General features: G+C 48.5%; 1 protein-coding gene across 1 annotated transcript in view; it reads left to right on the forward strand.

The window, feature by feature from the left end:
• LOC140398750 (uncharacterized) overlaps positions 1–17,263 on the forward strand; it is a 116,296-nt gene that overhangs the window by 62,823 nt on the left and 36,210 nt on the right. The window contains exons 4-5 of the mRNA XM_072487757.1: positions 534–653; positions 2,999–3,807. Of these exons, the coding sequence (XP_072343858.1) occupies positions 534–653; positions 2,999–3,807 (929 nt within the window). The remainder of the gene's footprint in view (positions 1–533; positions 654–2,998; positions 3,808–17,263) is intronic.

Below are 17,263 nucleotides of genomic sequence, written 5' to 3' on the forward strand. Positions count from 1 at the left end.
CCTGGATGTGTGCTGCTCCATCAACTCTGTAAAGGCTCGCTCTCATCCAGGACAAAGCAGCCCACTTGACTGCCATCCCATTCACCATCTTAGATATTCACTGCCTCCACCACTGATGCACCAAGTCGGCTGTATTTATCATCTACAAGCTGCACTGCAACAACTTACCAGGCTTCTTCGATTACACCTTCTAAGCTCACAGCTTCTACTGCCAAGATGAACAAGTCATGCACAAAGCTGATCTGGAAACATAGCATTGCCCCTTCATCATTACTGGGTCAAAATCCTGTACTCCCTCCCTTACTGGACTATGGCAACACCTTCATTGCGTGGACTGCAGTAATTCGAGAAGGTGGCTCACCTCCCCCTTCACAAGATCAACAAGAGATAGGCAATAAATGCTGTTCTTACCAGGGGTGTCTATTTTCTATGAATTAATTAAAATATATGGAACTTATATATTTCAATAGTGCACCTTCAGCATCTATTCTCAGCTTTCAAACTTATTCACTGACACTTATTTACTTTCTCAGCTACCTTCCGTGAAAAGTTCCAAATCCATTAATACAGAAGAGCCTATCCAAAATACTGTACATGGTCAGGTGAATTGTGGTATTGAAACAAAATGGAAGCAAAAGGCACGGAAGTTACAGGTTAGATTATTACATGTAATATGCCGTAAATATGCCAAATGTCCTTCATAATAAGAAAGGTAAAACTTTTGATAAAACTGTCATTAACATCCAAAATTTATCTTTTTTCTAACTGCAATGTGATATTTTGAATGTGCTACACCACATTCAACAAGATTGCCTGTCCTCAAGAACAACATATGTGGCACTGCAGTCCCTTGTACTGTAAAATTTCTATTATCCTACACTCTATGAACCGCAATTCTCCATTAACAGGAGTTCTGAGGTTGGGTCTGTTTTATGATTGACTGTCAAACTCACCGGCATAGCTATCAGCGAGCTGGCGTGTTCTGGCTTCAGCCTCCCACTGCTGCTTTGCAGCACATCCCCCACAGAATCCATAGAATCCCTACAGTGCAGAAGGGGGCCATCCCTCAGCATCACTCACTCGATTCCCATGTTCCCACACCTCTCGCGAGACCTCAGTACCTGCATGATCATCCTGGAGCTTTCTCATAGGATGAAAACACAGATGTCACCTTACATCTCAGTTCAGTGGCATATTTGATGAACCAATACCTCCCATTCCCAGAGCATGCCAGATAACAGAGATTTACCTGTCATTAGAAAGCTGACTAAGTGCATTTTACACAATGTCAAAGCAACAATGTCTCAGGGCCTTTTGCTGACTATGGCTTAAATTTTTGCGTAGGCAGACAGGCTCTCTGCACTTGCAAAAATGGCTCCAGCGGCCCGAAATTAGAAGTTCCACCCCGGACCCCGGCTCTCACGATTCTTACAGAGATGGGAAGGGGAGTGGGTTGAACTTTGCACAACCGAAGTTCACAGAGGCATCTGCTTTCAGTCTGATCTGATGTTCAGAAAGAGTGTGTGGGAAATACGATATCTGCATATTAGACCTGGTAAAAGAGGTTGACTGGAGCTGGCACTAAATTAGCATAAGGGTTATAAAGGGATAAGGGAGTGGATAGAGAGGAATAGGTTGGTGTGGGGGTATGAGGGCCATCGGCAGTGGTTAAAGGGACTCTAAGTTTGCATCTTAGGTCTATAAAGAGCAATGGGGAATGGGTAAAGGGACAAACGTTGGCATGGAAAGTATGAGGCGTGGGTGGGACAGTGTGGTGATATTGATTAGCATGGATCGGACAAGGGAAAGTGTAGTGGTGTAGTGCTGAGGGCTGGAGGGCTGTTTTTGGTTTTATATTTTCACAGTGACGGAGCACATCATCAGGCCTTTTCGCCCAGCCCGCCTGTGTACCTGGTAGCCCCTGCGCTGCATTCAAACAGTTTCTGGGGCAGCAGGAATTAGTTCAATTAGTTCTTTCCTCTCCCTGTTTTTTGTTCTCCAACAAAAAACAATGCAGGTGTGCTAATTAGATATTGGATTGTCACAACTTCCATTAGATAATCAAAATTGCTTATTATTATTTTCACTTCTTGTGGGAAGTTGCCAGTCCTCTCTCAATCATTGACTGCAACGACATGATTGAAATCAGAAGCTCACTAGATGCGGGACCACAGTTGTAGATTCACATGCCGTCACTCTGTTTATTGCAAAATAACAGGAATCACAACACAAAAGTGAGCCATTCAGCCCTTTGCGCCTTTGTTGGTTCAACATTCCTCAGATTGAATTTTCAACAAGTTATTGGATGAACCATAATTTAGTGAACTGCATTGTATTAAAGGGACAATACAAATTCCTAACGGCATATCCTCGAAGGCTGTAATGTCCTCTTGAATTAATTAATTATATAATTAAACTCACGGCAAGATATTTATTTTCACATACACTGGGGTTGATTTTCAAGTAGGTGACTGCCTGGTTGTTAGTGGGGAGGTGGGGGCTAGCAAATCCCAGGAAGTGGTTTCAAATGGTTTGGTAGTGTACCAGAGTGTTTTGGAGGTCCCAGGGAATGTGCTTGGTGCTATTCCTGGCCCACCAAAATAGAAAACTTCTTGGGTCATTTATTGTGTGACCTTTAATCACTACTGGTTTGGCTGCTGAACACCAGGTATAACTGGGCAGAGTGTGAGCACACTGCCAACTCTTTCATTATAAAAATTGCAATCAGCATCATAGAGCCAGCATAGAACACAGGCTTACATATTTACATAGGCTCTTGGCCATTTCAAATGGGTGTGCTGGCTCTCCATTTAAAATTCTCTTGAAAGTTGTATAAGGTAGACCTTGGGCATCAGTCGGGTTGCCAAGGAAACCCCACCTCCTCCGACTATCAATTACATATCACTCATTTTTCACACTCAAAATGGACAGTCACCAGTTGAAAAACACATGCAATATTTAGTATTAACATTCTGCATAATTATGTTGCTTTTTTCAGAATCAGAAAGCAAAACAACTGGCCATGAGGAAAAAAGGATTAACAAATGTGAGAGAAAGACCCCCAAGACCACCAATTAAGCCTTGCACTAAACAGCAAATACAGAATTTGCAACTTTGTGAGGAGCAAACACAACGTTTTGAAAATGAGGTTCATCAGAATAAAAATGCATCTGAGTTGCTAACAGTTCAGAAAGATGACCACAGTGTCTTGTTGACTCCGAGCAGTGACCGAACATTTACCTCTTCTATCAATCAAATTGGTCCTACCTTCAATCCCAATTCCCATCCAACAGTGAATCTGAACATTAACGTAAATACTTTGTCATCTGACAGCAATACACAGACAACTGTTAAGCTGGCCCCATCACTTCATCCTGTGAGTCAAGCTGCTTCAGTGTATAGAGACCACAATGTTTATAGTACATCACAGCCTCAAAATCCTGTTTCACATTATCAGGTGTATCAAAAGTATTCTGAACCAAGGAATTCGTGCTATCCATACAAGTTGAACACTGACCCATCCCACTTTTCAACAACTTTGTATGTACCAGAAAATGCCCTGCATCAACCTCTGTGTGATATACAGGCCCCGTCCTATACACAGTTTGGACAAACCCAGCATGGCCCAATTCTCAATCCTAACTATCAGCAATCTGCTTACTCTAGAACATTAGCACCAGCTCTTTGCAATTACTCTCATCTCCCAGGGTCAGATACTAGTGCTGGAAATTCACTATTTTATTCTATGAACCAGGAGAAAATGGAAGACAATCACAACCAGATTGGAAAGGAATATGGGAATGCAAGGTAAGCAACGAGCAATAACTATCTAGCAATGCCATGGTCATTTTTTTCTGTATTATTTAGCTTTGTCTAAAATCTGCTTAAAAGGTTGTTATGGTAAGAGGTCCTCATTAAAAATATATTGCAGTTACCCAAGGGCACTTTGATTTGTGGGATAACATTTATTCATATTTCCACTCACACCTTTGATGTCAAGGAAACATGATCAGGATTTTGCGTTTTGGGTTAGGACACTGATGTTGGAGTCAAATGAAAGCCCAGATCCCATGCTGTGTTGGGAGCAATCACCCAACTTCGATTTTGCTAGAACCAGCCAATTCAAGGCCAGAGGTTGTGCTTGCCATCCAATTAAGTATAGCAAGTAGGCGCTAAGCTTTTTGTATTCATTCTTTAGATGTGGGTGTTACTGGCAAGGCCAGCATTGGCTGCCAATCTCTTAATATCATTGACAAGATGATGCTGAGCAACCTACTTGAACTGCTGCTATCCATGTGAATAGGTACATCCATTGTACTATTAGGGAGTGAGTGCCACAGAATTTTCAACCTGTTGATGCACTCTTGTACCCGCTGTATTTCAGTTAAATTTCTGATAAGTAGTATCCTCCAGGATGCCAATGGCAGGGGGATTTGGTGATAGTTATGCCTTTGAACATCAAGAGGAGATGGATAGATACTCATGTTGGAGATGGCCACTGCCTAATACTTGTGTGCTGTGAATGTTACTTGCCACTCATTACCCCAAGCCTCAACATTATGCAACCAAGAAAGCACAACAGCACCTATACGTCCTCAGAAAACTAAGTAAGAAGTCTTACAACACGAGGTTAAAGTCCAACCGGTTTGTTTCAATGTCACTAGCTTTCGGAGAGCTGCTCCTTCCTCAGGTGAATGAAGAGGTATGTTCCAGAAACATATATATAGACAGATTCAAAGATTCCAGAAAATGCTTGGAATACGAGCATTAGCAGGTGATTAAATCTTTACCGATCCAGAGATGGGGTAACCCCAGGTTAAAGAGGTGTGAATTGTGTCAAGCCAGGACAGTATTAGGATTTCGCAGGCCAGATGGTGAGGGATGAATGTAATGCGACATGAATCCCAGGTCCCGGTTGAGGCCGCACTCATTTGTGCGGAACTTGCCTATAAGTTTCTGCTCGGCGATTCTGCGTTGTTGCGCGTCCTGAAGGCCACCTTAGAGAACGCTCACCCGTAGATCAGCGGCTGAATGCCCTTGACTGCTGAAGTGTTTCCCGACTGGAAGGGAACATTCCTGCCTGGTGATTGTCGCGCTCTGTCCGTTCATTCGTTGTCGCAGAGTCTGCATGGTCTCGCCAATGTACCACGCTTCGGGGCATCCTTTCCTGCAGCGTATGAGGTAGACAACGTTGGCCGAGTCGCACGAGTATGTACCGCATACCTGGTGGGTGGTGTTCTCACGTGTAATGGCGGTATCCATGTCGATGATCTGGCACGTCTTGCAGAGATTTCCATGGCAGGGTTGTGTGGTGCCGTGGTCACTGTTCTGAAGGCTGGGTAGTTTGCTGCAAACAATGGTTTGTTTGAGGTTGCACGGTTGTTTGAAGGCAAGTAGTGGGGGTGTGGGGATGACTTTGGCAAGATGTTCATCTTCATCGATGACGTGTTGAAGGCTGTGAAGAAGATGTTGTAGTTTCTCCGCTCCGGGAAAGTACTGGACGACGAAGGGTATTCTGTCGGTTGTGTCCCATGTTTGTCTTCTGAGGTGCGTTTTTTTGCTGGGGCGTGTTGGATGTGTCGATCAATGAGTCGAGCGCCATATCCCGTTCGTACGAGGGCATCTTTCAACGTCTAGATGTCTGTTATGCTCCTCCTCGTCTGAGCAGATCCTGTGTATACGGAGAGCTTGTCCATAGGGGATGGCTTCTTTAATTTGTTTAGGGTGGAAGCTGGAGAAGTGGAGCATCGTGAGGTTATCCGTAGGTTTGCGGTAAAGCCGTCCTTGATGGAGACGAGTGTGTCCAAGAATACAACTGATTTTGGAGAGTAGTCCATGGTGAGTCTGATGGTGGGATGGAACTTATTGATGTCATCGTGTAGTCGTTTCAGTGATTCTTCGCCGTGGGTTCAAAGGAAAAAAATGTCATCGATGTATCTGGTGTATAACGTCGGTTGAAGGTCCTGTGCGGTGAGTAGGTCTTGTTCAAACTTGTGCATGAAGATGTTGGCGTATTGGGGTGCGAATGTGGTCCTCATGGCTGTTCCGTGCGCCTGGATGAAGAACTTTTTGTCGAAGGTGAAGACGTTGTGATCCAGAATGAAGCGGATGAGTTGCAGAATTGCGTCTGGAGATTGGCAGTTGTCAGTGTTGAGTACTGAGGCTGTTGCAGCAATGCCGTCGTCATGGGGGATGCTGGTGTAGAGTGCCGAGACGTCCATTGTGACGAGGAATGTTCCTGGTTCAACTGGTCCATGGGTGCTGAGTTTCTGTAGGAAGTCCGCCGTGTCCCGACAGAAGCTGGGCGTACCTTGTACTATGGGTTTCAAGATGCCCTCGATGTAGCCAAAGAGGTCCTCACACAGGGTCCCATTGCCTGAAACGATAGGACGGCCTGGTGTGTTGGCCTTGTGTATTTGACTTGGTTGCTGCTGGTGGTGATGCCGAGTTTTTCAAGCTTCCTGTTCTTGGTGTGCATATAGGTGGCATAGTATTGTTGTCTCATCTGTTTGGCGGTGTTCTGCAGCTGATCTGCTGCATCCTGAGCGCAAGTTAAGAATATGGCCTCTCTCTTGGTTTCCATGTTGCGTTGTCTGCTGTAGAGCTGGCGTACGAGGTGGTTGAGGAGTGTGAGAGAGGTGCGACGGCAGAGTCTCTCAGCGTAGTCTGTGTTGTAGGTCGACTTGAGTGGGTTTGTGACCTGTAGACCTTTCGGGATCTTGTCTGCTTTCTTGCATCTTTGTAGAAACTTAATGTCAGTGTCTATATGCGCGATCTTCCTGGAGATCCTCTCCACTTTGAGCCGGCAGTTTGCGGTGTCGATGGTAGCCATGATGTGGAGATGCCGGCATTGGACTGGGGTGAGCACAGTAAGAAGTCTTACAACACCAGGTTAAAGTCCAACCGGTTTGTTTCGATGTCACTAGCTTTCGGTGCGCTGCTCCTTCCTCAGGTGAATGAAGAGGTATGTTCCAGAAACATATATATAGACAGATTCAAAGATTCCAGGCAATGCTTGGAATACCAGCATTAGCAGGTGATTAAATCTTTACAGATCCAGAGATGCCAGGTGGGACCATATGTGATCCACTCCAGCGGAACTCGGCGGGCAACCGGCCTGTCGAACGCGGTGAATCACCCCTTTCAACAGCCCCCGACCGGCGCCGCGTCAACCACGCACGCGCAACTGGGGGGTCCGCGGAGAATCTCGGATTTCCGGCGTGAGCGGCTATTCTCCGCCCCTGCGCCGGGTGCGATTCCAGCACGGAGGGTCGGAGAATCCTGCCCAGCTTCTTCCCCACAGTTACCAGACTTCTAAACGACCCTCTCATGGACTGATGAACTTATGGATTGATCTGATCTCTTCACACATCTTCTCTGCTGAGTAATACGCCACTCCTGTATGCTTCACCCGATGCCTGTGTCTATGTATTTACATTGTGTATTTTATGTTTGCCCTATTGTGTATTTTTGTTTCACGTATGGAATGATCTGTTTGAGCTGCATCCAGAACAATACTTTTCACTGTACCTTGGTAAACGGGACAATAAACCAATCCAATTATCCAGGTCTTACTGCATGTGTTCATGCATAACTTTGTTACCTGAGAAGTTGTGAATGGGCTAATTGCTATGCAATCATCAGCAAACATTCCAATTCTGAACATATGTTGGCAAGAATGAAGCAGGCAAAGATGGCTGGGCCCAAGACGCTATCTTGATGAACTTCTGCAGCAATGCCCTGGGGCTGAGAAGATTGGCTTGTAACAACCATAACTATTTTCTCTTTTACTAGTTATGACTCCAAACAGTGAAGAGTTTTTTCCCGATTCTTATTGACTTAATTTTTCTAGGAAACCTTGATGCCACGCTTGGTCAAATGCTGCTTCATTGTCAGAGGCAGTCAGTCCCACCTCAGCGCTGGAATTCAGTTCTTCTATATTTGTTTGGACCCATGCTGTAATGAGGTTCAGAGCCGAGTAGCCTTGGCAGAATCAAAACTTAGCGTCGGTAAGCAGTTTCTTGCTGAGTAAGTGCTGCTTCATGACACCCTCCACCACTTTGCTGATGATTGAGTCTCCTGATGAGACTGTCATTCGCCGGATTGGATGTGTCCTGTTTTTTGTGGATGTGACACACGTAGGTAAGTTTCCACATTGCCAGGTAAATGCCAGTGTTATAGCTGTACTGGAATAATTTGATGAAGGATATGGCTTCAAAGCATCACGCCCTTTTCCCCAGGCATTATCTGGTTGTCTGTTATGTCCTTTGAGAACTGCAGACCTTCAAGGAAGCATTTGATTTTTTTGCTACCTCCTGGTTATCCTAGCTTCTAGTGCAAAGTGAGCATCATCAAAGATGATATGAAGATGATCAATGTGCAGCCTGAGAAGCCAGCTGTTGCTATTTCCAACTCGATCACTTGGATTGTGTTAGATGTCTGCTGAAGGGATTTTTGAGACATTTATAACAGCTAATGACCAGGTGATCAGCAACAAGGTCTGACCATATCACAAGATGTGGTGATATTGAAGATGACAGTCTTGTGATCAATTCACCAACAACCAATGTACCAATAGTCCACACTGACACAAATTTATCCTTCTTACAATGTAATTCATGACCATTGGCTCTCCTTGATGTGCAACATGTCCCAGAAAAAGTAAATGAAAAATGGCAGTAGAATCTTGCATCAGATTTGGGGTTTTGATGTATCTCTGTTTGTTGCTTGGTTCTTTGGTTATAACAAACCTGTCTGGAGTCTTGCTCAGCAAGAGAGCTTATTGCACTATTTGTGTCCTATGTTAAGACGGTTGTTTTACTAAAAAGGGAGGGAGACAGAAAGCTGGAAACTATAGGCTAGTTAGCCTAGCATCTGTCATAGGGAAAATGTTATAAGCCGTTATTAAAGATGATATAGCAGGCCACTTAGAAAAATTCAAAACAATCAGGCAAAATCAGCATGTAAAAGGGAAATCATGTTTAGCAACTTATTGGATTGGATTTGATTTATTGTCACGTATACCGAGGTGTAGTGAAAAGTGTTGTTCTGTGTGCAGTCCAGACAGATAATTCCATACATGAAAAAACATAGGACATACATAAATACACAATGTAATTACATAGACTTTGGCATCGGGTAAAGCATACGGAATGTCGTAGTGTTCATTAGAGAAGATGTGTGAAGAGATCTGTTCAGTCCATAAGAGGGTCATTCAGGAGTCTGGTAGCAGCGGGGAAGAAGCTGTTTTTGAACCTGTTAGTGTGTGTTCTCAGACTTTTGTATCTCCTGCCCGATGGAAGAGGTTGGAAGAGAGAATAACCCAGGTGGGAGGGGACTTTAATTATGCTGCCTACTTTCCCAAGGCAGCGGGAGGTGTAGACAGAGTCAATGGATGGGAGGCGGTTTCTCATGATAGACTGGGTTGTGTTCACGACTCTCTATAGTTTCTTACAGTCTTAGGCCGAGCAGTTGTCGTACCAGCTGTGATGCAGCCAGATAGAATGTTTTCTGTGGTGCATCTGTAAAATTGGTAAGAGTCAATGTGGAAATGTTGAATTTCCTTAGTTTCCTGAGGAAGAAAGGCATTGTAGTGCTTTCTTTGTCGTAGCTTCGACGTGGGTGGACCAGGACAGATTGTTGGTGATGTGCACACCCAGTAATTTGAAGCTGTCAACCATCTCCACCTCGGCACCATTGATGCAGAATGGGCGGTGTATGATACTTCGCTTCCTGAAGTCAATGACCAGCTCCTCAGTTTTGCTGACGTTGAAGGAGAGATTGTTGCCATTACACCATACCACTAGGTTCTCTATCTCCCTTCTGTACTCTGACTCATCGTTGTTCGTGATATGACCAACTACAGTTGTGTCATCAGCAAACTAGTAGATGGAGTTGGAGCCAAATTTTGCCATACAGTTGTGTGTGTACAGGGAGTATAGTAGGGGCTAAGTACACAGCCTTGTGGGGCCCCGGTATTGAGAACTATCATGGAGGAGGTGTTGTTAACATCCTTACTGATTGTGGTTTATGGGTCAGGAAGTCAAGGATCCAGTTGCAGAGGGAGGAGCCAAGTCTAGGTTTTGGAGTTTTGATCTGAGCTTGATATTGATATAGGAGTTATATGCTGTGGATAAAAGGAGATCCGTGGATGTACTGTACTTAGATTTCCAGAAGGCATGATAAGATGCCCCATCAAAGATCATTGCAAAAATAAAACTAATAGTGTAACTCAGGAGGTAACATATTGCCATGGAGTGAAGTGTGGTGAGCTAACAAGAAAATGGGTCTTTTTCTGGTTGGCAGGATGTGATGAGTGGTGTTCAACAGGGATTAGTGCTGGTGCCTCAACTTTACATTTATATAAATGACTTGGATGAAGAACTGCAGGTTTGGCTGCTAAATTTGCTTCACAAAGGAATGTTGTGAAGAGGACGCAAGGAGGCTACAAAGGGACATAGGTAGGTTAGGTAAATGGGCAAAGATCTGGCAAATGGAGTATAATGTGGGAAAATATGAAATTATCTATTTTGACTGGAAGAATAAAAAACCTTATTACTCAAATGGTGAGAGATTGCAGAACTCTGAGGTGCAGAGGGATCTGGGTGACCGAATCTAGTGTACGAATCACAAAAGGCTAGTATACAGCAAGTATTTAGGAAAGCTAATTACTGTGAGAGAAATTGATTGCAAAAGTAAAGAGGTTTTGCTTAGTTGTACAGCGCATTGTGCAGACCACATCTGGGGTAGAGTGTACAGTATTGATCTCCTTATTTAAGATATAGATAAGCTTCGCGAGGTTAGGTTTATATCCACTGGAGTTTGGAAAAGAGGTGACTTGATCGAAACCTTCAAGATCCTGACAGATATTGACAGTGTGGATGTGAAGAGGATGTTTCCTCTTGTCGGAGCATGTAGAACTAGAGGTCACTGTTTAAAAATAAGGGATCACTCATTTAAGACGGAGATTCAGACAAATGTTTCCATAGAAACTCCTGAGTCTCTGGAACTCCCTTCCTCAAAAGACATTGGAAGCAGAATCTTTGATTTTTTAAGGCAGTGCTAGAGGATTCTTGATTAATAAGGATGAAAGGTTATCGTGGGAAGGCAGGAATGTGGGGTTGAGGTTACAACCAGATCAACCATGACCTTTTTGAATGGCAGAGCTGGTATCAGGAGCCAAGTATCCTACCCCTGCTCCTGATTCGTATGTTTATACTTTATGTTCGTATGTCATTTAAGTTCCATTTATTTTTAATATTTAATATACCTAATCGTACGGGTTAAATAAATTATATTTATTCAAGCTGCACAATCTAATTTTTACAAGTTTTTGTATTATTTTCCAAGTATTAAGTAGAATGGTTACTATGATATTTTGTAGAAGTTGACTTAAAACCTAATGTAACAAAATATAAAATACAATCACGATAGCAACTGATTTCCCACTGAATCCCCCCCATGCCGCCGGAAAATCCACGGTGTGGGTGCATCGTCAGCAGGACCAGAAGATCCCACCGGTGTGAATAACCGGAAGATCTCACCATAGTATTGGATTCTGGTTGAGAGCTTTGAACCTCTTGGGAATTAATTGTCAGCATCTATCTTGAACATTCTCTGCCAATTATTTCAAAGTGAAATTGTGAGATCTTAATGTAATTTTAAAATGTATGACTATGCATGTGGAGAACTAGATTAGACACACTACATATGAGCAGAAAACACCTTCTATCTGAGATAATTTAGTAAATAATTACACGCCTCCACCAAACAATTTAAATGATTCACTTTGAACTTTGGATCAAAAGACCACAGGCGGGATTCTCTGATCCTGAGGCTAAGTGTTGACGCAGTCGTAAACGCCATCGCGTTTCCCGACGGCGTCAACATGGCCTCAGGATCAGGGGCCAGCACGGCACTGGAGGGAACCACGGCGCTCTAACTGCCGATCCCGGCGTCAGATGGGCGCCACGGGGTCCGCGCATGCGCAGTGGCACCGGCGCCAACGCGAACATGCACAATTTCCGCACATGCGCAGTGTCTCCCTTCTCCGCTCCGGCCCCGGCGCAACATGGCGTAGGGCTACAGGGCCGGTGTGGAACAAAGGAGGCCCCCAGCCCGAGAGGCCGGCCTGCCGATCGGTGGGCACCGATTGCAGGCCAGGCTGCAGCGGAGGCCCCCCCGGGGTCGGACTCCCCCCCCCCCCGCCCCCCCACAGGCTGTCCACGCCGAGCTCCCACCGGGTAAGGCCAGGCTAGAACGGCGCAGGCGGGACTTGTTTTTTTTTGGTAGGGCCGCTTGGCCCATCTTTGGAGAATCGCGTCCCAGCGGCATGGTGCGGTTTGCGCCGGTCGCAGCGATTCTCCAGGCCGGCCCCGGGGTGAGAGAATCCCGCCCCGTGGGTGGGATTCCCCATTTAAGAAACTGTTGAATACGGGACTGATTCGGAGGACTTCTACTACAGCTAAATTGGTGCCAGTCCTGGAGCAATTCATGATCCGTTAATGGGCTAGCATCGGCGCCACGTGGAACTCGATCAATTCGGATGAAATACGGTGTCCAATTTGCCAGGGCCAGGATTGCCACTCGAGAGGCTGACAAACTGCAGCCGCATAGTAACACTCCACTCCCCACACACTCACGTGAGCCAACAAGATGGCAGCATGGAGAGCGGCAGTCCAGTTAGCGGACGCTGGGCTTGAGACGCTGCTGGACACTGTGGAGGAGAGACGGGCCATCCTCTTCCCCATGGTGGGAAGGAGGCTGCAAGCTACCTCCGTACACTGGGCCTGGGTGCAGGTGGCAGAGGCCGTAAGGGCCTTGGGCCCCACCACCAGAACTGGACAGCAGTGTAGAAAGAAACTGCACGACCACCTCAGGTTGACCTGGCTGAGTAGGCAACACTGTGCCCCTGGCACCAACCCCAAACACCAATAACCCGTAACCTCCCCCACAACGGGTTATGGCTGAGGGCATCGCAGCATTGCCCGGACACTTGGTGAGCTAAGCCAGTCCTGGAGTGAAGTGGCACAGTCACTGAGTAATGTGGCAAAGTCCCAGAGGGAGGTGGCTCAGTCCTTGTGCTCCATGGCCACGAGCATGGAGACCTTGGTCGAGATGAGAGGGGGCTCCAGGACTGGCAGTGCCAGGTGGCGGGGGTGCCCCAGGGGTTCAATCTGGTCACACCTCTGTCCAACGGAGTGATCACCGAGCCATCAGACACTCCGAGAGAAGAGGAGGTGATGGGGCCCGTGCCGGTGACTCTTGCAGGACTGAAACCCCACCCTGCACCACCTGCCAGCACCCGTACTGACCGCCATGACCGAGTGTCCTGCTTACAAAGGTCACGAGCTACCCACCCGCTGTGCTGCCCATGTCCAACAGCCTAACACTGTGAGCTTTCTGTCTCCCTGATGCGACCATCAATTCACTCGAGACATGAGTAGAAATAAACTGTGGCTTTAATCAACTAGAACAGTGCCTGCCTGCGACTGATCTAACACTGGGAACCGCCTACAGGTCGACTGCTCTTTTCCCTCCCTTCAAGGGGAGGAGCCATGGATCGCATGTGACCGGCCGTGTGGGGGAGGATGTCCAAGATGGCGGCCCCCGTGAGTCGCACGTGCTGTGTGGGCTGGAAAATGGCTGCCCCTACGGATAGCACGAGGCTGATGACGTGCCTACAGGGGGCTTAGTCGGCAGACTCGCTGCCACACTGCGGGGTCTGCGGGCCTGTGAGTCTGAGGGTCGGGCCTGCGGTTTAGAGTTCTTGGACCTGGTCAGGCAAACTTTGGCGAAAAGTCCTTTTCTTCCGCAGCTGCTGCAGTTTGCGTTACGGGCCAGGCAGTGCTGCCGGGGGTGTTGGGACTGGCCGCAGAAATAGCAGGGTAGCCCCCATGGTGGGCGGGCAGCCACGCGGCACAGGCCTGGGGTAGTCTTTCGTCGGGGGTCCACGAGGGGGTCGCGTGGTCAGACGGGAACACGTTAAGGCTTTGGAATGCTACTTCCAGAGAGGAGGCTAATTTTACTGTCTGATCAGGTCTTGGGCCCCTTTTTCGAGTCGGCGCTGTCTCACGTAGTTGGACAGGACTCCCGCCACGTAGACGTCTCGGACGGCGAGGTCCATATGTTGAGTGGCCGTAATGGCCTGGTCGTTGCAGCTGCATGTGAGGACTTTGAGGTCGCGTAGGTAATCGTCTAGCGATTCCCCGGGACGCTGGCAGCGAGTGGTGAGGATGTGTCATGCGTATACCTCGTTCACGGGCCTTACATAGATGCGTTCGAGCATCGTGAGGGCATCTGCGTAGGAGGAGGCCTCCGCGAGTTGAACAGATTTGATGGCTCACCCGTGCGTGGAGGAGGCTCAGCTTCTGTTCATCGGTAACGGAAGGCACAGAGGAGGCGGCGAGATAGGCCTTGAAACAGCGGAGCCAGTGCGAAAAAATTTCTTCCGCCTCCGCGGCCTGCGGACCAAGCTCCAGTCGGTCAGGTTTGAGGGCCGATTCCATTGTTACGTTGTAGTTGATTAAATTGATGCGACCATCAATTCACTCGAGACAAGAGTAGAAATAAACTGTGGCCTTTATCAACTAGAACAGTGCTTGCCTGCAACTGATCTAACACTGAGAACCGCCTACAGGTCGACTGCTCTTTGTACCTCCCTTCAAGGGGAGGAGCCATGGGCGGAGCCCATACAGGCCCTAACATGTTCCCTTGTGGATAATGCCATACAATGGCCCATAGGTGGAGCCGACAAGAGCAACAGCATAGCACAGATACAAATACAAGGGCAACAGCATAGCACAGATACAATGGTGGATTATTGGTATAATACATTCACCACACTCTCCGCCCCCCCCCCCCATCCCATCCCCCAGGACAAGGTGGAGTGAAAGAGAGACCGAAGATGGACCGCTGGACCTACCGCCCCACACCGTTGCGGAACAGCGGTACTGCACCTGGTCGATGGGTCCGGAGAGAGGCGGAGATCGGCATCGGGCGGCCAAGTGAGACCCCGCTACGTTGCGGTTTCCCGTGGGATGCATGGCACGACCCCTACCCCACCCACCCAACACCACCCACACACTAGCCCCTCACCACCCCCACATCACCTTCACAGCACTCCCTCACCATCCGACACCCACACCACCCCAACTTGCGATCCAATCTTGCGTCCTGTCTGGCACCTTGCAGGGTCACCTGGCGACGGGGCGGGTCCTTCTGGTTACCCTGCACCTGACCCCAACCCCAAGCAGATTCCAGCGATGACGAGGCAACGGATAATGACCCAGCCCCCAAACGCCAGCCCAAGACACACCGGAGCACCCGTCCGGGGATAACACTGAATTCCCGTCACAATTGTCACCAACACACTTCACCATCCCTGAGATACTCACCTTGGTTGAGCATGTTAGTGAAGAGGCTCCTGGAGCATTATCTGGTGCGCAACACACACGTGCTACAGTACAGTTGATGAAGGTAGGAACCCCCGAGGGGGCGGACGGTCGGAAGGCAGCCCAACCCCAGGGACTAGCTGCCGTCAAGGCAGGTCTCAGGCTTTTGGAAAGGGGGGTCTCATTGATAATGGAGATGCAGACTCAGAGCCAGGTCGACACGAGAGGCTGTCAGCAAGCATCCAGCGTCTCCAGGTGCAGTTGGAGTCCAATCGCCTCCAGGGGCAGGAAGCAGTTGCCGACAATGCATGCACCCAGGCTAACACCGCACGGGTGGCATCCACAGTGGAGGCCTTGGGGGTGAAGGTATTGGCCACGGGTTAGGATGTTCAAGGCCTGGGGCACTTTGTAGGGCAGTGGCTGAGGCACAGGACAGGGCTGCCCTGTCACAGGCAGCTATGTACCAGGGCCACCTGGACATTGCAGCGTTGCTCCAGAGCTTGGCCCAGTCACATTGGGTTATGGCTGAGGGCATCACGGCATTGCCCAGACACTTGGTGAGCTAAGCCAGACCCGGAGGGAAGTGGCACAGTCACTGAGTAATGTGGCAAAGTCCCAGTGAGAGGTGGCCCAATCCTTGTGCCCATGGCCACGAGCATGGAGACATTGGTCGAGATGAGAGGGGGCTCCAGGACTGGCTGTGCCAGGTGGCGGGGGTGCCCCAGGAGTTCAATCCGGTCACACCTCCGTCCAACGGAGTGGCCAGGGAGCCATCAGACACTCCGAGAGAGGAGGAGGTGATGGGGCCCGTGCCGGTGACTCTTGCAGGAGAGGCACCGGAACATCACAGCGACTCGGATTTCCATCCTCCTGACCTTGGCGCATCCGATGGCAGTGGGAAGAACAGGGTGGCACCACGTCCATTGAGACACCCAAGCAACTGCCAGGCCCACCTAAGCTCGGTCGCTCCAGAGGATGGCTGCCTAAGGGGACCCCTGTCACAGGGCAGGATTCTCTGCAGGCCATTTCCACCAGGGGCTGGTTTAGCTCACTGGGCTAAATCGCTGGCTTTTAAAGCAGACCAAGGCAGGCCAGCAGCATGGTTCAATTCCCGTACCAGCCTCCCCGAACAGGCGCCGGAATGTGGCGACTAGGGGCTTTTCACAGTAACTTAATTGAAGCCTACTCGTGACAATAAGCGATTTTCATTTTCATCATTTCATAATGTACCACCTGGGGATCCACTTGGACGTAGCCTTAGAGTAAGGCCAGAAAGATAGAGCTAAGTTGGCACTGGTGCAGCACATTAGTGCGTTAGGGGCTAGGGCACAAACCTTTCTGGTGATGTTCACATGTTATTTGCGAAATAAACACATGTGCACAAAAATTACAACCTGTCTCATTCAGAAGGGTGTGAGGGATGGGATGGTATGGGCTGGGCTGGCTGCAGAGGAGGAACTTGGGTGGGGTGAGATGGGCAGATGTTGGAGGCGGTCATGGGCCACTGCCTCCAGGTCAGACCCCACACATCGCCCGGTATTTCGCCTCTCCACCATCCTCTCGCCCAACCCCTCCCCCTGCAAACCATACCACCTCCGCCAGCCCAAAGGACCATGTGAGGGAATGGCCAGCACACATACAGGGATCACCCAGGTGGAGGGTGGAAAGAGCTACCATGGGCATGAGTCAGCCGTTGCCAAACGATGCGGAACCCCAGAGCTCATCACAGAGCGGGTTGTTATCATCCTCCATCACATGGACCAGACCTGCTGTTACTGTCAACCCAGGGCTCGCACCCTGTAGTGAAGCAGGTAGGAATCGCGGGGGGGGGGGGGGGAGTGATGTAGGACGGGTGGCCATGGGAGGGGTGG

This window comes from Scyliorhinus torazame, chromosome 21 (genome assembly GCF_047496885.1).
Source record: "Scyliorhinus torazame isolate Kashiwa2021f chromosome 21, sScyTor2.1, whole genome shotgun sequence".
NCBI lineage: Eukaryota > Metazoa > Chordata > Chondrichthyes > Carcharhiniformes > Scyliorhinidae > Scyliorhinus > Scyliorhinus torazame.